This window comes from Bubalus kerabau, chromosome 1 (assembly GCF_029407905.1).
Source record: "Bubalus kerabau isolate K-KA32 ecotype Philippines breed swamp buffalo chromosome 1, PCC_UOA_SB_1v2, whole genome shotgun sequence".
Classification (NCBI taxonomy): Eukaryota; Metazoa; Chordata; class Mammalia; order Artiodactyla; family Bovidae; genus Bubalus; species Bubalus kerabau.
This window is the reverse complement of record NC_073624.1, coordinates 107,375,772-107,400,500: the sequence shown is the minus strand read 5'-3', so window position 1 is coordinate 107,400,500 and position 24,729 is coordinate 107,375,772. Positions and strand designations below refer to the sequence as shown.

The following is a 24,729-nucleotide window of genomic DNA, read 5'->3' as shown; positions in this document are numbered from 1 at the left end:
CTCCCTTCTTATGACTTCCAGAAATCATTTAATTATTGCTGTTTTAATTAGTATTATTTTAATTTTATTATTTAATGCTCCAATGGTTAGAGCTGTGACGTGACCATAACCTGCATCTCAACCTCTCAGAATCCATTTAACCCAGCTCTTGGCAACCAGAGACCCAGCTTCTTGCCAAAAACTGCAGATTAAGCATTCGTTATGGGAGTTTGTCATTAGCTGTTCCCTCTGTTTTGGGCACATGTGGTTATATGTCCCCAAACATACGGGATTCTGTGTAATAGGTTTGCATTTCCAAGAGGCTTCAGGGATATTAAGTGGGGTTGGTGACACCTTGCACCCATCCTATCAACCACTACCATCAAAAGTGGGGTTGAGGTGTCGGGTGGAAACAGCTTTCCTATGCAGCTGTCGACCCTGGCTCTCCTGTAGTTTCCTCTGCGAGCCGGACCTTTATTGGTTTACAAGTACTCTAGAGCTTGTATCATATGTCTTTCATTTAAGAGACACCGAATGTTTTTCAGGGAATTTAGGGCTCTTAAGACGCATATTTATAAACAAGCTGACAGAGCTCTACGATGTAACTAAGTTTATAGCTAGGAGTTGTTTGTATATTTCCTCAAATCAGCAAGGCGTTGTTCTTGCTGCTGTGAATTTCTGAAAAACCTATTAAACGACCATTTATCTTACCCTCCCCGTGTCTATTAGAGAAAGTACTTTCAAGAACATGTGAAGTTAAGGTACAGAAGGGGCCAGGAGAGAATAAAAAATCATCAACCCGCATAAGACTGAGTAGATAACATCCAACGTTCCTACAGGGTCGGTCCAGGATCCGCTAGCAGGAGCTCAGGAAGCGCACAGCCTGCTTCTCCGCCTTAAGCATGGACAGGATGTTCCAGGGTACCTTCTCGCCAGCTTTTCCTTGGCATTGCCCTCCGGCTCACCGCCGCCACATTCGCCCCCTCCTCCCATCCCTGGATGCCAGGCTAGGAGTTCGTGCGCCTTGGTGCAATCTGGAATTCTCCCTCACCACAGTCCCTGAAAGCTTTTCTTTGACTGCGCCCCTTGGAGATTTAACAATTAGTGGTTGGTGCCGGCTGCCTGGCTTTGGAGATAGTAATAATAATACAGGAAACGTTACATCATTCAGGAATAGTGTCAACTCGCAGGAACCGGAGTGCGCGCTCAAGACCAGGCCGGGCGCGGCGCCACGTGAACTAACCGATCTCATGCCCCTGCTCCGGAGAAACGTCCCGAGAGAGCGAGGCTGCGGCTCCGGGCCGCCTGTTCAGGTTCCACTCGGCCCGATCTGGGTTGAAGACCCGCCGCGCTTCTAGAGCAGGGTTGAGGAGCAAGTCTGAGATGCGGAGCGCTCCATCATTGTTCTTGCCCGGCTGGGTGGCACATTGTGGCCTCGAAGAGGGTCTCCAGTGAGTCCTAGGTCAGCCAAGACCATGAAGAATATGGAGATTCCCAAGCCCTCCCAGAGGCTCGCCAGAATTGGGCTTGGCGTCGCCACGCCAGGATCGGGGGTGCCCGGCGTGCCCAAGGCTGCGGGGTTGCTGCCCCGCTGGCCTGGGGAGACGCCATCGGTGCGGCTAGGGCCTGTACGAGAAAGGCTGTCGGGCGGAGGCCTCTCGTGGAGGGCGCAACCCTTAATGCCCAACTTGTGGGAGTTTTCAACAAATTTGCCAGTTTAAGAGGCCTGTTGCTAATGGCGGCCTTTTCTTGCCCAAGGCACTGAACGCTTTTCCCTCCGACGCGTCGGGATCCTCCGAAACCAAAGGCAGTTCTAAAGCCTCACAGAGGGGCTTTCCACCCCGTAGCGCTGCTCTGCCCTCAGAGAGGGCCAGCTCCCCAACCTCCTCCCATCCCCTCGGGCAGGAGCCGAAGCCCCGGCCCACCCAGCGCCGGGAGCCGCCTCGCCAGTGCGCCCGGCTCCGCGCGCGCCCGTCGCTCCCCGTACGCGCTTTTCCAAACTCCACCGCGACTCTTTAAAAGTAAAATAATCATCTTTTAAAAAACACGATAAAGGGCTTCCTCTTTCACAAACCGCTTTGTGTAACCCCTCTGGCCTATAGTAAGGACCCTTAGGAGGCACTTTTCCTATCGGGGTTTGTTAAAATAATCTGGATCTAATGATAAAGTCGTGGACCAAGGGAAGGGCGGGAGAGGGTGGAGAAATGAGGTTGATATTGGTATAATGGTTTCAATGCATTGCTCGGCCTCCCTCTCCCATTGCCACCACATCCACACGCCGCCGCATTCCAGAAAGAAAGGAAAGGCCACGGGTTCGTAAGCGCCGAGAGCGCCCGGACGCCGAACTCCTCGGGATTGGAAGAAGCAGCGGCCCCTCGACCACGGCCAGCCCAGTTAATAGCTGCCCACGTATCCGGCTTCTTGGGCTTCGGATTAATGTGGATCTTCCACATAAACGATTTACGGATGAAATAAAAGCCCCTTAGAGCATTACTTCCTTTCAAGTTCTTAAGACGCCTCTAAATCTTTCTGGTAGTGAGTGGCCGGCGTGGGGGCGGGGTGGGGACCCGGTGCCGGGCGGGTGGCCCCGGAGGGCGCAGAGCGCGGGGAGTGGAAGGTTAACTGCCTTGCGATCTCACCAAGCTCTTCCGAAATGCCAGTCCACTGTCGCGGCGACAATGTTTCTGAGTGTCGTGGCCTCGTCCCTGCTGGCATTTGTCTGAAATGGAGCTGTCTGTCTAACCTAGGCCTGGACGCGCCCTGCCCGGGTAAGGGGGGGGGGGGGAGATGGGGGTAGGGTGGGGGGCGGAGGGGGGGCCCGGGGTGGAGTTTAGTCGCCTGCCTATTTTCATATTCATTAGATCTGGGAGGTTGCCCGAGGAGCCCAGCTGAGTTTCAAGATATAAAAGCAACTTCGGGTGCCCCCTTTCCAGCCGGGACGTCTTAAAGGGCTCGGAGCCGGGCAGCTACAGGCGCCGCAGCGCTCGCTTCCCCTTCCCTCCTCTACGGCCCTCCCTCCTCCCGCCCACTCGCTCCCTCCCCCAGCGCGCTCCAGGCCCCCGAGCTCCCGGGAGCTCAGCGACAGCCTTCTAGGATTATGGAGTTTCTGAGCGAGAAGTTTGCCCTCAAGAGCCCACCGAGTAAAAACAGTGATTTTTACATGGGCGCAGGAGGCGCGTTGGAGCACGTTATGGAGACGCTGGACAATGAGTCCTTTTACAGCAAAGCGTCGGCGGGCAAATGCGTGCAGGCCTTCGGGCCCCTGCCCCGCGCCGAGCATCACGTGCGCCTGGAGAGGACCTCGCCCTGTCAGGACAGCAGCGGTGAGTCCCCCTGCTCCAGGGGGGTCGCGGAAGCCCACCCGCAAATCCGAGGGCGGGGACCGGTCGGGACCGGGAGGGAGGGAAGGAAGGAAAACAGGAAGGAAAGAAGGAAGGAAAGGAAGGGGGAGCGGGAGAAGCTGGAGGGCGGAGGAGAGCGGTGGAACAGTGCTGGTTTTAGGAAGCGGAGTTTGGGCTGCTGCAGACTTTGGAGAGGGGCGGGGGGGAGCCAAGGAAGGAGCCCGCGCCCCTGGGGTGCATCCTCGTGGTTCTTTTGCTGCCGAGTCGCGTTCCTCACGGGCCCTGGAGTCCCGCTACCCAGGACCCGGGCGTAAACTGATAGGGCGCTAAATAGAGCGTAATTGAGTCGAGACAGCGCGCTTCCTCTGCGAGCCCGCCGCGCTGCCCCGGGCCGGGGGAGCTGAAATCCATCACAGCTCGTTAGAGGACGTCACTGCCGTTACGAAGAAGAAAACTTAGGTGAAAAACCTTTTTTTTTTTTTTTTAATTTTTCAAGACGTAACGATATCTTTCTTTGTGAAGTTAGAGGCTTACTAGATGAGTTTCTGTGGATTTGTGATTTCTGCTTCTTTGGGTTTGCTCTACAACAGCATAAATGTTTGTTAAACGCCAAATCACTTTACATAGCTTCGGGCAAAGAATCCCCAATATATAATCACTCACTCGCGAATTCCGCATTGTCTGATTTTTCTGACTCCACGGTAGAAGTCGCCTAAGAAGCCTTTCGGAATGCTTCTGGGTGAAATCTTCAACTTTGGATGGCCAAGTATCTCAAAGTCAAAATGTTATCAAAACAAACCATCTATCTTTTCTATCTTGTAACCCAATACAAACCTATTTTTTTCAGATCGCGACAGCTAAAGCAAGTTTACAATTCCAAGAGGACTTTTCCTTATCATTGTATATATTCCACAGTTAAGCTGTAAGGAGCGGGTTGCTTTAAAATAACAAACGAATGAAGTGTGAAATATTTACAACAAGCCTCCCGCCCCCTATTTTAATGGAGGTTCACAATCTGGCGAACCACTGGCTCATAGTAGCTTCTCTTCTAAATACTTAGTACGCAATAAGCTTAAAAAAAAAAAAAAGGCCTCGTATATTTTACTTATTTTGTTCAACGTTGCAAGTTACTTTTGACTTGCAAGGTTAAATAAAAAAGGAATAAACAATAGAGAAAAATCCGTTAAGTCCCATTTATTTAGAAAGACGCGAAAAAATCATTTTATTTTAATATACTGAAGTTTTGACTTTCTGTCTGTATTTCAGATTGCAGTATTTATATTTTGGAATTTTAAAGTGTATTCATAAAGTTATTTCCATGGACAGGATTTGTTTTTAAATGGTTCTGAAATGTCCTCTGTTGACTGCTGGATAAGAATCATAATATTTTATTTAAATTGTCGGGATTCCAAAAATAAGAGAAATAGGTGATTTTTTATATTTTATAGTTTTAAAAGAACATCACACTGTTAGGATGGATTTTAATAGGAAAGTTTTAAGTAAGGTGAATGTGGGCAATAAGGAGTCCGCTAAATTTAGGAAAGTTCCTGCCTTTTCCCTGAGATGCCCTTACCCTCACGCCTGTTTCCCCTCCCCCATCACTAATTACCGCAATTCCCCATTAACTCTGCCCACGGAGACAAAACTGTATTGTTTGTTAATCAGTCAAGGCTCTCTTTTATATTTAGTTTTACATCACATATTTTTTTGCCTAAAGGCAATTGGGTATTTGATTTACCTAGGTACTAGAGTTCAATACATTTGTATAATGACTAAAGTAAAGCTAAAATACATTGTAAAAAAAGCTAAAAATACATTGTAAGAGAGAATTTAAAAATAGACAAAAACGAAAAAAGTATAGCAGTTCATTGGAAATCATTGTTATGGTTGAGCCGACTTAAAAAAATGTTTCCTATTTCGTTATGTGTATCCATTACATTTGTGTGTGGGGCACAATCGAATCTGGAGGAAATCACTGAAATTAAAACACCCCTAAACAGAATGCCAGATGATATCCTTTGTAATCTTCTAATAGATGTTTTAATTTCTGTGCTTTACTGAAAGGAAGAGTAAAGCTTTCTATCTTAAGACAATTTCATGTTTTAAAAGAGTTAAGCATAAATTAGACATGTTTAGATAACTGCAAGTGAGTTTTTAAGCTAAAGAAGTCTACTTAAATCTTATCCTTTTCTGTAAAAACACTTTTAGAAACTGACGAAAAATTCTTTTTTTTACTTAGTAGGTCACTTTTTAAAATTAAAATGTTAAATGTGGACATGATATGCAGTTGAAATATTGGAAATATAGTAGAAACAATGCCATTTCTTAAATTTGTAGTCCATAGGTTTTGTGTGGAGGAGAAACATAACTTTGAGAAGAGTATGGATTTTGGTTTACAGACAGTATTTAAAACTGAAATGTCCTTTTTGAGCCCTGTTAATAGCTTACTTTTGTCTGCTGTGAATAAATAAGACATATGAAATTCGGCTCACTTTTCAAAAATTATGGTCATTTAGTTTTTTTTTTTTTAACCAGAGCATCTTTTGACTACTTTGATTATAAATTATCGGGATAAATATTACATTAAACCTAAAAAACAGAACTACATGTGATGCTGGCAAATTAATATAAAGTCCCATGTACACATTTTTAGATGATTTTAAACTTGCCAAAAGTGAATTAATAATAATAGATAAAGTGAAAGTCACTCAGTTGTGTCTGACTCTTTTCGACCCCATGGACTATGCAGTCTGTGGAATTCTCCAGGCAAGAATACTGGAGTGGGTAGTCGTTCTGGTCTCCAGGGGATCTTCCCAACCCAGGGATCGAACCCAGGTCTCCCACATTGCAGGCGGATTCTTTACGAGCTGAGCCACCAGGGAAGCCCAATAGTAGATAATATGATGATCAAATCAATACTGGCACGATAAATCGTAAGACTACCTGCCTGATGCTCTGTATCACTTCAACTTAATTCTTTCATCAAGGTGTTTTGCAATGCTGAGAACTGTTTTTCCCCCCCTCTGGGTGCAGTGAACTATGGGATCACTAAAGTAGAAGGACAGCCTCTTCACACCGAACTAAATAGAGCTATGGACAACTGTAACAGTCTCCGGCTGTCCCCCGTGAAAGGGATTCCAGAGAAGGGAGAACTGGATGAACTTGGGGATAAATGTGACAGCAACGTATCCAGCAGTAAGAAGCGGAGACACCGAACCACCTTTACCAGCCTGCAGCTGGAGGAGCTGGAAAAGGTCTTTCAAAAAACCCATTACCCGGATGTGTATGTCAGAGAACAGCTTGCTCTGAGGACAGAGCTGACTGAGGCCAGGGTCCAGGTAGGAGCCAATGAAGGCTGGAGGCTGTGTGTATTTGGAGCGGGGAGGTGGTTGGGGGTAGTGTTAGAATGATTCCATAGTTGCCACAGAGTTTTACCACAAAGTTTATTCCAAAGTTTTACCACAAAGGCAGAAACTGATTCTCCTGCTGAAGATAGAGAACAGTGTAGCAGAGGCATGTAAGTCTACTAAAATTACTTTTTACTTGCACACGATTTAACAGCTCACACAGGAGCCTAAGCGAAAAGAACTTGACTTATTACTTAGGCATAAAAGCTTATGATTATTTTAAAAGAACAGAATATGATAACAAATCTCTGATTTCAAAAAGTGATCTTTAAAGGACAAAAACACAGAACCATAGCTGTCCAATTTACTAATTCATGTATTTTATTTTTCTATCAGCTGTCAAAGCTCTTTTTGGGTTATATACCTTAGATTTGTAAGTTATTTGTATAATGGCCCATAAGCATCTATAATTTTACCAAGGTTGGAGTTATAATAAAACAAAGAAAAAAACAACAGTCTCACAAACTCTCAGCTGTTAGGTATACCGTAAACTATTTTCACTATACATAATTAAAAGTTGTATAAGCACATATACAGTTTTCTAGTCCCAGCAATTGTCAATACATGCCTTCCATTGTAATTTTTAAAATCTGGATAACTTGCATGATTTTTTCAGAAGCAGTAGGAATAATAATCTTAAAAGTAACTTTTAAATGTATAAATTCAATTGTTATATCTATAAATTGTGTTCAGATTATCAAATTAGATGATTCAGTATACTAAATTTTTTAATAATTTGAAAAAACAAAATTAAAAATACTGGGTAAAATTCTACCTCTTAAGCGTATTTTATTTTTCCTAGCCTTGATATTTTTAAAAGTTTTCTTAGTTTGCAAGTAAGAGTAATTCAGGAGAATGACCTTTTTCTTTTTGTGTGTTTTTATGACTCTAAAAAAAAAAATAATACTGAATTTTGCAATTTCCATAAACCACTAGAATAAAGAAGTAAATTTTTGTTCTGAGTGGAGTAATAGTATTCCTTCTGAAGACTAAGCCATTGTAAGTCTCTTATACATTGCTAAAGACAACATCTGGTGGTGCAGGAGTAACAAGCAGCAGATTTTTGCTTTAGTTTATAGAGACAAATGGTTATTTTATCTTAGTTTAGGAAGTAAATATGGAGAAAGTCAGTACTAAGAAAGAATTTGAGAATTGTCAAGCGTTAACACAAACCCCACCTGTGTGTTTTTTGGTCTTGTGTTCGTATATTTAAATTAGTTATACTCATAACCATAGAAAAATATGTTTACACATAGATGATCAGCTGTGCACAAAGTGTGTTTTCCCCGTAACATTTCACCAAGTGCTGGTTAATTTTGGTCTTAGAATAGGCACAGAGAGCCAGCCTGAACCTAATTTACTCAGGTAGTTTCCTTGCTTTTTGCATAAGAGTGGTAATCGGCACCTATTTTAAGGTGATTGTCATGGTTTTCTTCTAAAGGAAAAAGCCCTCATTACTAAATTCCCTTAGTATGCTCTCGGTGCCTGTCTATGGAGAAAACAAAAAAGTGTTTTGCTTTGTTTTGTTGTTAATGTTGTCTTAAGTCCTAAATATAGTGGGTAATGCACACTTGCCAGCAGTGTTCTAGGAAAACATCTGAACAGGTAGCTCTCTTTGCCTTCTGAGAACTGTTCAAACTGCCATTTTAAATTTGCAATACTTACACTCCAGACTGAATATTAACATGTCTCCATAAGCGTGAAGGAAAAGATATAAAAGAGTAGAATTGAATACAAAATAGAATAAAAAGTTCAAATAAATTTTAGTGAAATGCTTTTTTACAATGTGCATTTTTATAATTCATTTTCAGCTTTTTTCCTAAATATTTTGTATTCTGAAGATAGTTCTCTGAAGACTAAACAGCTTTCAGAAAGCTGCTCATGTAAATTATATATCAAATTATACATGTTTAATTTAATTTTCTATATAACCTTTTAACACCTAAAATATTAAAATGAAGATTCTGGAGATCTTACAAGTGTGAACTGGTTAATATTTAACCCTCTGAGAAAGACAGATGATACTAGATGTTTCTACTATATAATTAGGTAGAGAAATTTGGAAAATAGTTTAGGAACTGTGTGGAGGCCATACTAATACACAGGCTTTCTTGACACTTGATTATATCTGTCCTATTTATTTTGAAATTTATATTATCCATAAGGATTTTAAATTGGAGAAATTATCTTTAAGATTTTGTGAGCATTTTCTATAAGAGAAAATAAATCTTATACGTGAGACAATTTATGTTATAAACAATTTGTATATTTTAAAACCGTAGTTCAGCTTCAGGTGATACCATTTTACCCATAATCTTTACCATACTCAATATAACATGTAATTCTACTAGTTTGCTTCTAAATAATCATTGTATTTCTGCTGGTGCCATATGTTTTAGATGTAATGTGTTTGTTTACATTTTTCTAAGTTTTTGTAAGTCTGGGTACAGCCCAGAAGACCCTCCACTTTGTGACATGTTTTAAAGATAATTGTTTTGACAGACTTAGATATTAATTTGGTTATAGATTGGCTGAGTTCATGTTATATACATAACCCCAAATTAAAAATTTATGAGTGTCTTTCAGACTTGCATTCTCTGAGAGAGGATTATTATCTATGATAATTTGGAGATATAAGGAATCTTCAAGGTCATATAATCTAATTCTTTTTTATTTTCCATAAGTAAAAAAAAATAGAGGCTCAGACATATTAAATAAAATTTTGAAAACACCTTGTCTCAGTCTGTTAAACTGTATTGCCTAGTAGACTTGGCACTTATCATATCGGGATAAAATAAAATAGAAAGTAAAACTTGTAGATCCCTTTCTAATATAAAAACATTTCAGCTTTTGTAATTTTCTTGACCTGGTTTACCTTTCTGATTTAACGTCTTTGACCATCATATTTGCATCACCAGCTATTCCTTAGCTGAAATTCTACTTTTTAAACAAATTAGGTTTGGTTTCAAAATCGAAGGGCCAAGTGGAGAAAAAGAGAACGTTATGGCCAGATCCAGCAAGCTAAGAGCCATTTTGCTGCCACCTATGACATATCGGTTTTGCCAAGAACTGACAGCTACCCACAGGTATGGTAAATTGCACAGAACACTGAGATACACAAGTGTGGTTTGTATATTCTTAAAAGGGCTAGTGTAAGCTTTATCACATCTAATATAATAGTTAAGAATGAAAATTTTAATCTCCAAAAATTGTTTCCAAGTTTGTTGGATTTTTATTTTGCTAAAATATTTATTTTTATTTATTTTTTCCAGAGCCATTCATTTTAAAATATTTCAAGGTCTCTTCTTTGGTAAACATTGCAACAACTTAAGTAGCATCATTCAATAATACGTCTCTTAATTACTTGGCATTTTAATAATTCAGACTCACTCCCTTTGTTAACTTTTAAAATACATAAAACATTGCTAGGCTCTGTGGCTCTTTTTTTATGAACTGTACCATACCCTACTGTTAAATGTGGCTGATGAAACCTTCAGTTCCACTTAAAACTATTTTTTCTCCTATGTTGTCTTTTCAGCTTTGAAACTGCTTACTGTTTCAAGGAAGCATTTTATCCCTTTGTGACTTAAAACATGTATAGAATTAGTTCTGGACCTAATTTTTAAATTGTATCACATTAAGAGTATTTAGAAATTTTTTTCCTCTAATTTTTTCTTTTAATTTAGAGAGGGTTGTTTTTTCATACTTTGTAATGCACATAAATATATTTTGTCTTTGTAACTGGATATTAAGTTTTCCTGCTACTGAATTATAATATTCAAAATTGTATTTGCTATATAAAGAATATGTGTATTATAAGGCAAGCCATCTGTTATTTAATTCCTTATTGTTTAATGATATGTGTTGTAAGAGACTACTTTGAAAATGAATATGTTAACACATATACTGATGGAATATTTTGATAGTTCAGTAAACAAATCATCATAGCTCCAAACTTAAGGATATTCATTTTCTTCAACTGTAAATTCATACCTTGTGAGCATGAATTCAGTCCTTTAATTTCATGCTGTCTTTGTGTTCTTGTACCTTTCATGATTTTTTAAAAACCTATCTTGAGACTTTCACTCCTCCAGGTAAATTCATGAAATTGATTAATGTAATATTATATGTGAATAAGAACCTTAGAAATCACCTAGTTCCTTCATTTTAAAAGTCAGGAAACCAGACCCAGATGAGTTAAGAACGAGAATTGGTCCATGATCACACGAGTGGTTTCTTACAGGGCGGTCTATAAAGGGCTGCTACAGCTAAGCCTTGCCAATGCAGTTTCCTTCAAGACCAGTGATATGGGTACCTTTTGAATAAAGGCCCATACCTTAAGAGGAGTCTTATTTCCCTTACTTCAAAAAGTTTACCTTAAAGTAGTTCCTTTATATTTTCTCCTATTTTAAAAATATGTGTATCCCCCTAGTTACTTACCATCAGCACATATTTTGAGTATCCTAGTTGAGTTCTGAGCAAAATGCTGCAAGAATGTTTCTCCTCTAGGCGGTAAGTTCCAAGGGAGCAGACACTGCAGTTTTCCTAGTTGTTAACAAGACTATAGCCCTCTCTGTCAGTCACTGTTCTAAGCAGTGTACATTTATTAACTCATTTAATCCTTGCAGTAACCTTATGCAGTAGGTGATATTAATTATTCCCATTTTTTATATGTGGAAACTGAGGCACAGAGGGGCGAGGTGTTTCTTGCCACTAATAAAAGTGAGTAAATATCTCACTTTTATTTACTCACTTTTATTAGTGTAGTAATGCTCAGATTTAAGCAGAGGCACTGTGGCTCTTAAGGGTAAGTAACATGATTAAATGATTAATAGCAAAAGAGCATAAGACTTAAGTCGCATTATTCAGATCTGCAGTTCAGTTCAAGGGAGCAGAAAATGTTCACTGCCAACCAGTGAAATAACAATAGAAAAATATCAGAGATGGCATATACTTTACATAGTTTTAAACCACTTGTGATGACTTTAGAAATAATAGAGTCACAAATTATGAACTCTTTTCAAGTCGACTTTAAGCAGTCTTACTGCTAAGTCTATCTCACAACACTCGACTGCAGCGTACCTTTTTTTCACCTTATTATTTCAGTCTTCATTCCTTTCATTGTTGCTATTTCTATTTTCCAGTTTTATGCTCCTTGCTCTTAGTTGTCTTGTTGCTAACCCCCCCTTTCTTCTTTAGAATATCGTAAAATGTGTAGAATAGGGCCTTGCACCAATTAAGCTCTATATAAAAACTTAATATAACAATGCACTCTAGTCACCCTTAATTTTAGTCACCCCCTAAAATTATCTTGCCATTATGTTACTGTGCTTCATAGCTTTCGATATTAGCCATTAACAGAATGAGGTCACCTAGTAGCTCAAGCAGGAAAGGAAATGGTATGGTCAAATTATACATTTGATGGTCTTTTTCATGCCAACAAAGGATTAGTTAAAAAAATTCCCCTCAGAGATAATAGAATTTTGCACTAATTTCTCTCTGTGGGTTCTCCATAATATTTATGTATATTTGGTTATACCACCTCATAATTTAAATATGGGAACACAGACATCATATGTTGAAGTTATTTTGACAGTGCAGTTCATCAACAATGATAAAAATCAATACTGTCAAATCCACAGGACTTTTCTGTATTGCTAAGTCATTTAATGTTCGGTTACCAAAAATTCTGAAATCAAGTGTCTCCCACTCCCCACTCTAGGTATTGAAGAAAGTCAGGGGAAAATTCTGTTTCAGTTAAAAATATGTGGTTGACTTTATTTTAGTTTGTTTGAAAAAATAACTATGCCAAAGTCATGTCTCAAGACTCAGCCTAAGGAAACTGCTTTTTAAAAAGAAAAAAAAAAAAAAATCATGTGGCTTGAAAATAGTTTATAGTGGGAAAAATAGGAATTGAAAGAGTCTAACCAACTCAGTGCAATAAGACATTGAATGTAGTTACTGTTACTAATTACAGAAAAAAAATTATTAATTACAAAAAAGTTGGAACTAGAAAAAGTTGGCGGCAGGACAGAAATAAAGAATTAGCAATTTGGCAGGGAAGCAAAAGCATACGCAGAAATACATCAAAACCAGAAATGGTTTAGAAAATGATCTCCTTTAGCCCACTCATAATAGTAAGCCTTTGTATCATAATCTTACCTAGCATAAAGTATCTATATATAACATATAATGTTTATTTATGAATAGTAATTAATACTTTTTAAAATGTTATAAATACTTTGTTTTCACTGCTCTTCATTACACTGTACTAACAACAGCTGTAACAGTAAAAATAGTAACTACCAGTTGAGAGCTTGTTTTAAGCCAGGCTTCCTCCTTATAGCCATTAACTCATTGAATTTGAGCCCAAGTGTTTTGAGTTCAGGAGTCCCGGGCTCCTTATGCAACATTTTCTCCTTAAACCAACACTGAGTCTTGAAATAGTTCAATTTTGACCCTGAAACTTCTCCTTACTTTGGAAAGGAAAAATGCCTAAATAATAAAACATTTAAAAATGTAGATACTTCTTAGACTAAGATACTCTTTTTTTAAAACTTGCTCATGTTTGAAAGCAAACAAAAAAGTGAGTACTGTGATGTCAGTAGTAATTAAAGGTAATATATTTTGATGTAGTGAAAATAGTAGTGTTTTTTATTAAAGCTCTATTTTGGGTCACAATATCAGTTGCCATTTGTCAATACAGTATAGCTAAATTAAATTATTCAATGTTCTCCATTACATGATATTTTAGAGAGTCTCATTGCTTGTGCTAAATCTGTTTCCCTCTATCTTGAAATCCCTTTCCCTCACCTAAACCAGGAAGCCTCCTCTCAATTTTCCCTCAGTCAGAGCGTCACTTTCTCACCGACCTTGTGGTGGATTGTGTAAAAATGTCTGCCACACCATTTAGGATGTAAAGTGTTTAAAAGATGATTCAGTTCTTACTCACATTGTATCATCACAGTGTTAAGCAAAGTATATATACACCGAATAGATGTGAAAAAAGTTTTGGTTCACTTCAGTTTTCAGGAGTACATTATAAAACAAAATTAGTCTATTTTTAATAAAACAGATGGTTTCCGAATCTCTGCTCTCAACCAGCTCTGTGGTCTTAAGCAGTTAACTTTTCCTCTTTGAAAGGAATAGACGAGAAAGATTTTGCAGACCCCTTTCAGCTTAATTCATTTTCTTCCAGAGTTTTATCATTTTATAGTTTTGCATTTTATCAAACAGATACACACTCGGTCTTGTTTTAGGCACAGAGGTTATACAGATGATCCAGAAAAAAATCTCCTGCTTTCTAGACAGATTGCAAATTAGATATTACAAATTCTGCAAAAATTTCTTGATCCAGACTATATCTAGCATACCAAAAGAGACTTACATAATTTTGTCCTTGAGTTTAAGAACTGAGCAAGTATCTATCAACATTAGATTCTAATGTGTTTCTAATTTATTAAAACCAAAGCATCTTTAAAATAATTATTTTTGGTGAATAAAATATTTTTGTTAAGTTATACATATTTTCTAGAAAGATTATGGACTTCTCCTGTGGCTCAGCTGGTAAAGACTCCGCCTTCAATGCTGGAGACTTGGGTTCGATCCCAGGGTTGGGAAGATCCCCTTAAGAAGGGAAAGGCTACCCACTCCACTATTCTGGCCTGGAGAATTCCATGGACTGTATAGTCCATGGGGTTGCAAGGAGTTGGACACAAGGGATCAAAAGATTGTAGCCAGCCTTCATACTTAGAAGAAGTGTTCATTTTGTGCCATTAGGTTTAGGTCAGATTAAGCTTACGTTAACTTGATCATTTACTAGCTAGGTGACTTTGAAAAAGTCTCTGGAGTTCCTTGGTACTAGAGTTGGTGGTCTTAGTGTAGATGAAGATGTTGATGATATTTTTTCTCTTATGGAGAGGATTAAAATGATTTCTAAATAGTCTGTGGAACTAAATCCTGGGATTTGGGGTGGGCCATGGATTAATGTATGACTCCGGGCTTCACAATCAGGTAGTTGTGGGTTCAAATCCTGACTGTGCCACTTAATAGATTTTTAGACCTTTGGCAAATAAATTAACTGCTGGGAACATTTCTCTTCATTTATAAAATGGTGATAGAAGTTCATATGTTATTTGTGAGAATTAAAATAGTTTATGCAAAGTATCTCCTAGTACACAATGAGGGTGCAATAGTCATGATTCTCTAATAGCTATTAGTCATTATTAAATTTTTTTTTCTGCAGTAGAGAAGGAGCTAAGTGGTTTGAATGCCCTTTTTTGTTGCAGTATTTAAATCAATACATTCTGTGAGTAAATTTACTATTTGGGGATCCCAGGGAAAGAACAAGTTCAGTTAAATACACTTTCTTCTTTAAATTAGGATGACCAAATAAATATGGTAGCTTTAGGAAAATTTGAATATATTCTTAATCCATCAGAATTATTTTCTCACTTAGAAAATATTTTTTCATCAAAAATTGCAAAAGAAAGGTTGAAAGTTTTCCTGTCAAGATTTTCAGTAAGGTTTTACTTAGTAAATAGTAGAATCATAATTATATCTATTTTCCAAATGTACAAAAGGACCCATGTAGTATTTTTGCTTTCTGTTGTTTAATTGATGCCTTTAGAAATATATGCCACTTGGAGTTTGAACCTAGCAAACGTTGGATTCACATTACAGATAGTTTGTAGTCACTAAAATAATTTTAAAAACAGATGAAAAGCTGTAAAGTATTTTTAGCTTAACATATACTATTTAAAACATTGCTATACAGTTTTGAAAAGGAAATTTTAAAGTTTCTGTAAAATAGTGATTTTGAAGATATGTTTACCTTACCTTCTTCTACCCACAAATTTCTCTCCTAATCTTGAAGTTTGCCTTTACTTTAAGCTAAATAAAGAATATGAAGCTTGTTTCCTTTAACCACTGTGGTTTAGTGATTTAAAGGCACCTGGAGCAGTTTTTACCTTTAGAAAAAGTATCATTTTTATCACTGTTATTTCTGTATTTTTCCTCAAGTATTTGAAGTAAACAAAGACCCCAAGATCTTTTAAAAATGTTAATAATGTAGCTATACATGATGCATTGTGTAATGAGTAGTTCCATACCTTTCAAACAACCAATGAGTTGGTCATATATTGTAGTACAGTGACACTTCCTTTATGAATGGAGGGACAAAGCATTAACAACACTAGGTCAACAAGCGATACAATTTATCACTGATTGGAAGCACATTTACAGTTATAGAAGGATATAATTTATTCAAATCAATATAGTTTTTACAATGGATACCGTTCCTAATTTAATTAAATATATATATATTTATATAAAAACATATAAAGTGTATTTCACATATATGTATGTGTTAAAACTAAGTTATGTGTAGCAGGAGGTAGATTTTTGTTAGTATTGAGTGAGTAAAGGAACAGCTAGACACAGACAATGAATAATTCTTCTATTTGGTGAAAGTAATCCTAGATACTTTAAAGAAGTAAAGAATATCCTCTAGAAGAAGTAAAGTGCTTTTACATTGTTGATTATGAAAATAGATTTATTTTTGAAATGTAATATTCAAATTTAATGTGATTTAAAGACTTTACATAGTAGTAATAACAGCTGTTTTCTTTTTTTATTTGTTTTGCTTTTAGTTAAGTGAACACTGTTAAGTGTTGTATTTAACTGATTTGGTTGTACATATTTTGTATTTTAAGAGGAAAGAGTAAATCAGTAAATTAAGTAGATTATCAAAATAGTAAAAATTAAAAATATAAAAATAATTCATACATATTAAAACTACCTTATGGAAGAAGGAGGAGGGAAATTAAGCATCAAAGTCTGAGAAGTCTATGAGAACGTCTGGATTAAAACCTGCAGTTTAAACCATTATTGTTAGTGTGAACCTCAGGATATGCTTTAATCCAGAATTGTATGTGCACCACATTTATTAAACCACATGCATCTGTGAGTTTTCATTCTTATTCTAAATTATGGAGCATTAAATAGACTTTTTAGTGCAAATGCACAGTTGATTTTAAAATAACAAAAATAAAATTCCAAATTAGAGTTAACTCAAATATAAGATGAATGTAATTGATAACTTGACTCAGGATTTTAAGAATAAATTGCAAGCTTGTATATGACACCTTGTGAAACACTCTAAGATTAAAAATATACTGTATAAATATTTTGTGTTTGCATACTTGATCTACATTTTAGGTTAATAATTTACAAAGAAAACTTATAATTTTTGTTTCTTATAATTCAGAACTTTTTAAATAGTTGAATTCTCATTAAAAATGAATTAGGCACTCATGAATCAACAGTAGTTAGCATGCATGCATTAAAATAGGTGAGAAATAAGGTGACAAATAATTGGAAAATACTTCAAATGATAATTGCTGCTGGATAGATATTTTAAAAAAATAGCAAATGCCAAGTGCTATGATTTCATTTTAAGGTATGTAGGGTGAGATTTCCTATAAAAATTTTTAGTAATGATCACAATTTAAAATTTAAGAACACATTCGACAGTAAGGGTAAAGAAAGATGTTCTTAATGTTTCCTGTATCTTTTATGTGGAGCATATTTCGAATATTATTTGAATAATGCAAAATTTAAACAACATTTATATGATATCATTCTGAAAATTTACAGACATTAACATTGCCTATGAGACTAATTGAGATAGTCTTTAAGTTTTACACTAACGAGATACACACTTTTATTTTTCTGTATAGCAAATTTCTTTCCAGTTTGTTAGTCTCACGTGACTATTACATCTGATAGTGTTTTTTTAACAGAAAAGGCATTCCTCCTGTTTGAAATCCATATATACATTTCTAAGATGAAATTTCATTTAAGAACTCAAAGTAGCAATGAACAATTAACATGTGATCCTTTTCTGATGAATAAATACTTTCTGACCACTTCAACTTAGTAATACTATGCGTTTAAAACACATTTTAAAAAATTTTGAAATTAATTCCTCCAAAATCTTCGTATTTATATATATATATTTAGTTAAAATTACATCTAATAAGAGGGCACTGATGAAAACGTACCCTCATTTCTATTTCAAGTAGTACCTAAATGTGCTCAGATTTATCTTTTCACTGTGTGATTAATTCAACTTGGGCTTTTTTTTCCCCAGGTACACAAAGTCTCAGTGTATGTTATTGATTCACTGGTAGCAAATTCACTGTTTAGAAAAACACCTATACCCTTTCTCTCTGCCAGAAGCCTACTGATGTAGTTACTAGAAAAGTTAATGGGACCCTAAGGTCCCAACAGCTAAAAATATCTGCAAGTTAATAAGCATATGATTCTTATTAATACTTTATCCCTCTGAATTTTAAAGGAGGGGATATGCTAATAAAGACTATAATGGTCTCTTAAAAACTCAAACTACTTTTGTAAAAAGTGATGTTTGCCTTTTTAAAAGAGGTCATATAAAAATCTGGTAAATTAAATTCTGTAGTGATAATGTGGTAATAAATCTTTATAGTAAGTATTGAATAATACTCAGAGTAGTCAATAAAGGTAAGCATTCTGTCAAACAGGAAAAGCCAAAATCAACTTTTTGATTTTAATGGAAAGAAACTACTGCTATAACATCATCACAAATACCTCTTTGTGAATCCCTGCTGTCTCTTTTTTCACAGCAGCCTTTGAACTCCCACAGGGAACCGTTGGGGCTGTGATGTGAAGGTCGTATGCGTATAGGATAATACGTGTATCCTGGTGTGTGTGTGTGTCTCGTGTACGTAAAAATGTTGGTGGCAGAAAGAAACAGTCTATATGTAAAGGAGGAGTAAGATTAAGTAAACTTCTTTTAGTAGGAAAAAAATTACTTAGTTGGCTTTAGAGATGCTTTAAAAGATGCTTTTTAAGAATGCTCTAAAATTACTCCTATATTCTCACATTTTTTCAGTATTTCTATTAAATCCAAATTAAATTCTGTAGGCTAATATCTCCATAAATACCATAACATTGAGATATAGAGTATATAAATCAGGAAACTATTTGATATTTTTTTTACATATCATGCTACTTTACAACTAAGGGAAAGAATAATAAACTGAGATTAAGAGGTTTTTTAGAAGTATAAGAAACTCCCCACTACAGTAAAATCAGAAAATACATTAGAAATATATACTACATTTAGCATACTAAAATTTTCTTTCTAGCTTTGGTTATATAAAGAATATATCTATATCAAGTTTCTAAGGTGAAGGTAAATGAGATTTATGATTTCCTATCCATGATTTACTCTGTTCCATCAATTCATGACATACATAGATCCACAGTGAAGAACTCTTAATATATGTATGTATACTTACATACTAACCCTCTCCTTCTAGCTTTTATTGCTTTTAATTCCTTGGAAGGAAGGTGAACATTAAAGGATTTCAGTTTGGAAAGAATCAGACAAAAAAAATTTTTTTCCTCCAAAATTCAAAGCTGTGGAATAATTAAATATATAAAGTTTTCACTTGATTAGAAAAACATTAAGGGGCAAACATTCAAAGTGGAGAGTAGTAAGTCAGCTAAACTTTCTTTCATGCTAATGGGAGGCAATTGGCAAAATTCTGTGGACAATGCTTTGAACATACCCCCAGAACTTTAAAAAATGCTGTGAACCACATTAAAACATGGAATATTTTTAGATTATCCACTCCTTTTAAACACAACAAAGAAGAAAAAATGTAAAGACAGACAATCTTTCTTTTTCCGTTTTTCTTTTCTTTTTTTTAAAGCACATATAAAAAGAATGTGGGCATTCAATAATATTGCTCCTAGTTGTAAATCTCTTGCATATTATACACTTAGAAGTTTACAAAAATTTATTTGGTGCTAGTGTCTATGACGGAGAAGGCAATGGCACCCCACTCCAGTACTCTTGCCTGGAAAATCCCATGGACAGAGGAGCCTGGTGGGCTGCAGTCCATGGGGTTGCTAAGAGTCAGACACGACTGAGTGACTTCACTTTCACTTTTCACTTTCATGCACTGGAGAAGGAAATGGCAACCCACTCCAGTGTTCTTGCCTGGGGAATCCCAGGGACGGTGGAGCCTGGTGGGCTGCCGTCTATGGGGTCGCACAGAGTCGGACACAACTGAAGCGACTTAGTAGCAGCAGCAGTGTCTATGAACTAGTATAAAAAATATTAGATAAGTAGTGATCTTAGAAAAAATCAAATGTATTTCTTTTAATAAGTCAAAGAGTAAGATTTTTGTATGACTTCTCTGTTGTTAAATATGTAGTTTTAGACAATATGACTTACAGATTCTAGCGCATCGTTTTAAAATGACCACTTAGAAGAATGGAAAGAAGGAGACATAGAAGGAGCCCACCTGAACAGTGGTAGATTTATTAAACTACAAGCTCAAACAACTTTATTGTTTAACCGGATTACTTCTTCAGACATTAATAGAAGTAGATGATCTAGAACAAAGATGATACCTGCTAGATCATCCCCACAGTGATCAGACAACATCTAGAATATTATATTCTGTTGTCAGTGCTGGATGTTTATAAGAGTGAAGAGGCATTGACAACCTCCAACACATCCAAAGGAATGTGACTAGAATGATACTGTCTGGAAATCAATATGAAGAATCCTTAGAGAAGAGAGACTTATGATTGTATAATAATCTCATGATGATATTTGAAGATTTTCTCATGTAAGAAGGATGCTGCTTATTCTGTATAAGGAACAGAAATAGAAGAAACAGAGGAAAAATTACACCTTTTTACGGAGCTCCCCAGAGGGGAATGGAATATTTTTTTAAAACAGGGTGAGCTGCTTATCACAGAAATTGAACATAATTGAAAATGTACGAGAATTTTTTGTATTTGGAAGGAAGCTGGGCTTCAATAGTGTTTCTCCATCCTAAGTGATGTTCTGAATTGCTTTTGTGTCTTACCATCTTTAGGGGTTGAACCCACGTCTCGTGTCTCCTGTATGGGCAGGTGTGTTCTTTACCACTGTGCCACCTGGGAAGCCTCATTATCATCTTTGCCATTATTTTAGTACAGATCCCCTCAGCTACACTACCTGCTTAATGAATCAGAATCTCCAAAAGATAAGATAATACGTGTTTAACAAAAAAGAAAAAAGATTACCTTCCTAAAGATACAGGGTCAACAGGGTCTCTAGCTGTGTAATTTTCATGATTTCTGTTAAGATTGTATAGATGGTGATTCTGGCATTCAAATCATGAGAAAAAAATTTAGATATGTTAGCATAAATTGTCCACAAAATTTTGATTATATCTTCAAGATGAATCAGTCCAAATTTCATATTCTTAGAGATTTCCCAGTATTTCATAAATGTGTACTAAGGATTTATCATGTGCTGTGTTCAAGCCTGGGTATGAGAAACAGTTGTGAGTGATCATTGGGAATTTTGGTTTCAGAAAGTGGAATTTATAAATACACACAAATTTAGGATTGTGAATAAGTAAATAATTTCGACTCATAAGACTAGTTTTTATGTCATTGTAGCATTTCATAAGATTTCCGGGTTCCAATTTGACCTCCTCCCTGGGAGTTATCCAATTTTGGTGAGATTATCTTAAACTCTGTTTTATAGTTTTACCTTTTATGAAATGGGGATAGTAAAGCACATACCTTTTTGTGTATTGGGACGATTCAGAAGTCATCATGCTTTTAATCAAAATGCTTGACACGTGGCCATTAATTGATAACTGTTAGATATCATGAGCATGGTCTTGATTGTCCTCATCAGATGTTTGACACCTCCAGAGGAAATGCTTCCAAGGAAGCAAGACCTCTGTACACTGGGTATATTATTTTTTTATGATTTACATCCACGTGTAATATAGAAACCATCTAGATCCCCAAAGTCAAAACATGCCAGAAATTTGAAAATCAAAGAAAGACAGGAACGAGATGGGAGACAGAGATCATGGAAACCGGGCATATCAGTAAAAGTGTGTGACAGCTTCACTGGTTGTGAAAACTAAAGTATTGCTGTTAGGAACTTGCTTTATTAATCTGTTCTGTTCAGAAGATCTTTCTGTATGTTCTGTTTCATGAAAAATAATGCATTTAACTTGCTTGATCATGTTGAGGTAAGAAGTTTTGATCAAAATAACAATATTTGCTTATGTCATAGAAAATGGAGAGATTTTCCTAAATTCATTTAGGGTGAAAATACTTATTTAAATTCATAGATCACCTTCCTTGCTTTTTCTCCCCTTATTTTTTTTTTTTTACCTAGTTGTTAAGTATAGTTCTGTGCATTTGGAATACAAGTAGATGAGTTCAATAATAATTTCTAGCAACACGCTTTGTAAGCTGAGGAATCCTTTAATAAACATAAAGCCTAAATAATCTTTCTCCACCACTATCTTGCATTTATTTTTTCAAAAGTAAGCAAGCAAGTTCACTTTCATTTCCTGAAAGCCCTTTTGTCAGACATGTGACTGTGGGTTTTCAGTGTAGCACAATGTTTGATTGAATGTCAGAGGAAAATCACCCGGATCAAGTTAGAAGAACTAGTTTGACAGAATAATGACATTAACAGCCCCTCCTGTTGGTTTGAGATACATAGCTCAGCAATCACTGACACCAATCATCATATTTTGGGTAAAGTGGGATACGTATAGTAGGATGAGCCAAAATTTAAACAGCATAGCCCATGACAATTTAAAGATTGATAAAGTATGCAAATCATGATGGACAGCTGGCTAGATAGCTAGATAGAGGCCTATAGATATCTCCTACAGATGTGGCATATTTAAAGCAGCTTAGAAAATACTTATATAAAGAACTGTTTTAAGAACAACACTAAAATGGGCATCTTGCCAATCATTGAAGCCCCACCTGAAGGATATTTGTTCAGTCCTGAAAATGGTTAAGTGGCCCTTTCAGAGTGACAGAGTAACGTCTCTACAATGTAATCTAGAAGATTCATTAACATATTTTGAATATTAATTGAAAATAAGTTGTCTTTAAAAGTATGGCTTAAGCTTGAGTTTTATAAGAGTATTACCAGAGGCTACAGTAGTAGACTGAAATTTCTATGTAAAAAGAAATATAAGAAAATTATTCTTCTATATGTGTTAAGTAATTGATTATTGTGTTCTAATCATGATTTTAAAAAAAAAAAGAAAGCCAGATTGGATAAACATATATACTGCTGTTATGTTTTAGTATAAATCTAAATCTAGTATAATAATATTGTAAAAGGCATAAATTTTCAAATTTCATATTCCAAGGCTGTGCCTCTCTGCTGTGCTATACCAAGCAGCATTTTCCTTGCTTTTCCCCAGCTCCTGCCATTTGTCACGATTTTCTCTCTGCTTCTTAAGTAGTACGTGTGATCACTTTCCTTGCTCTTGTTTAAATAGCTGGTCTAAGATGCCTCCTATTTAAAATTCGTAGTATACAAATTTGACTTAGTGTTTCTTTTGTGTGCTAGTAACTTTAAAGAAATTTGTGTTTGCTGATAATACTGCACAATATAGAAATGTTTCCTATAGGGATTTAATATGATGATTGTGAATTTCTTGGGCACAAGTGATAACTCAGTTTTCAATCTTATGTAAGTTGTTACCCCATACTTAATTTTTATTCAGATAGTATTTTTGCTAATACTTGAGTATTTTTTCTCAGTTGTGCTTCCATTATTGGGTATTGGTCAAATTTTAGAATTCTAAATCTGTTTTACAGGTTATAATTCTGCTGCAACCTCATTATATCATATATAAATCATAGAATAAATATTTAAAATATGTATATAATTTTCCTATTCATAGAGATATTCAAGACTAGAGGGAATGAAAAACAATGAAACAGTGAACATTTTCCAAAATGAATTTTGATTAAAAATATCTCTAAAGAACAACCAGCCTCGTATCAGCATTGGTTTCCAGCAAAAAATACCACACTGAGTCAGCTATGGAACTTAAAAAAAATGCAATTCTGTAATTTTCTTTAGAAAGATGAAAACTATATTTAAACTTAATCATATTTTAATCACTTTTCTAAACACATGAATTGATAAAAAATACTGATTAAATCAGATTTCATTTTAAAAATCATGACTGTAAAAAGAATCCTCAAGAGATTGACATGTTGTATTGAGAGTATTTTAAGTGGTCAGGTATGTGGGTTTTGGTGATCCATTCCAGTATAACAAACTAGAAGAATCTCAAATAATTATTTTTCAGTAATTGCTTGATGTACTCAGAATGAAATTATAGACCACCCAATAGGAGCAGACAAAGAACAGCTAGCAAAACTTTGTAAAATCAGTTTCCCAAAAGTAAGGAACAAAAGTGAGAACGCATAAATGTAATACTTGTTGTTTTATATATTCCAGATTCAGAACAATTTGTGGGCAGGAAATGCAACTGGTGGTTCTGTGGTTACTTCATGCATGTTACCACGTGACACTTCCTCGTGTATGACACCTTATTCTCACTCGCCTCGGACAGATTCCAGTTACACAGGGTTTTCAAACCACCAGAACCAGTTCAGCCACGTGCCCCTCAACAATTTTTTCACTGACTCTCTTCTTACCGGGGCTACCAACGGACATGCATTTGAAACAAAGCCAGAGTTTGAAAGGAGGTCCTCCAGTATCGCTGTTCTTCGAATGAAAGCCAAGGAGCACACTGCGAATATTTCATGGGCCATGTAACATACAGTACTCTTTTTCTTTTTCTCTTAATGGCAAAGTAAAACATTCTTATTTCTCCTATTTAATGGATACCACAATAAGCTGCTGTGTGTGGAATTGCTAAAGGTCAAGATATACAGTGAGACCAGCTTAAATGAATAGTTGTTATTATTTAACATTAAAATCTAAGAATGAACCTCTGAAAAGACTAAATAGGTTTACCATGCACCCATCTCCACAAACTCTGTTTTAGTAGTAAGATTTTTCTTTCTATTGTATGAGTCAATGAAATATGATCATGCAACTTCTTAAAAGAATAAATGTATTAAACAAATTCCTCTGTTATAGA

General features: G+C 36.3%; 1 protein-coding gene across 1 annotated transcript; it reads left to right on the top strand.

The window, feature by feature from the left end:
- The first annotated feature begins 2,929 nt into the window (after positions 1 to 2,929).
- Positions 2,930 to 24,714, top strand: ALX1 (ALX homeobox 1). Its single transcript, XM_055586398.1, has 4 exons — positions 2,930 to 3,302; positions 6,354 to 6,658; positions 9,685 to 9,813; positions 24,081 to 24,714. The coding sequence occupies exons 1-4, from the start codon at positions 3,077 to 3,079 to the stop codon at positions 24,399 to 24,401; spliced, it is 981 nt and encodes a 326-aa protein (XP_055442373.1). The 5' UTR covers positions 2,930 to 3,076; the 3' UTR covers positions 24,402 to 24,714.
- Positions 24,715 to 24,729: the final 15 nt, after the last annotated feature.

Bases quoted from the DNA above. Each gene is read 5' to 3' on its own strand.
- ALX1 (XM_055586398.1), top strand. From the start codon at position 3,077: ATGGAGTTTCTGAGCGAGAAGTTTGCCCTCAAGAGCCCACCGAGTAAA. The intron at 3,303-6,353 runs GTGAGTCCCCCT...CTCTGGGTGCAG, and splicing joins GCCCTGTCAGGACAGCAGCG to TGAACTATGGGATCACTAAA. The intron at 6,659-9,684 runs GTAGGAGCCAAT...TAAACAAATTAG, and splicing joins TGACTGAGGCCAGGGTCCAG to GTTTGGTTTCAAAATCGAAG.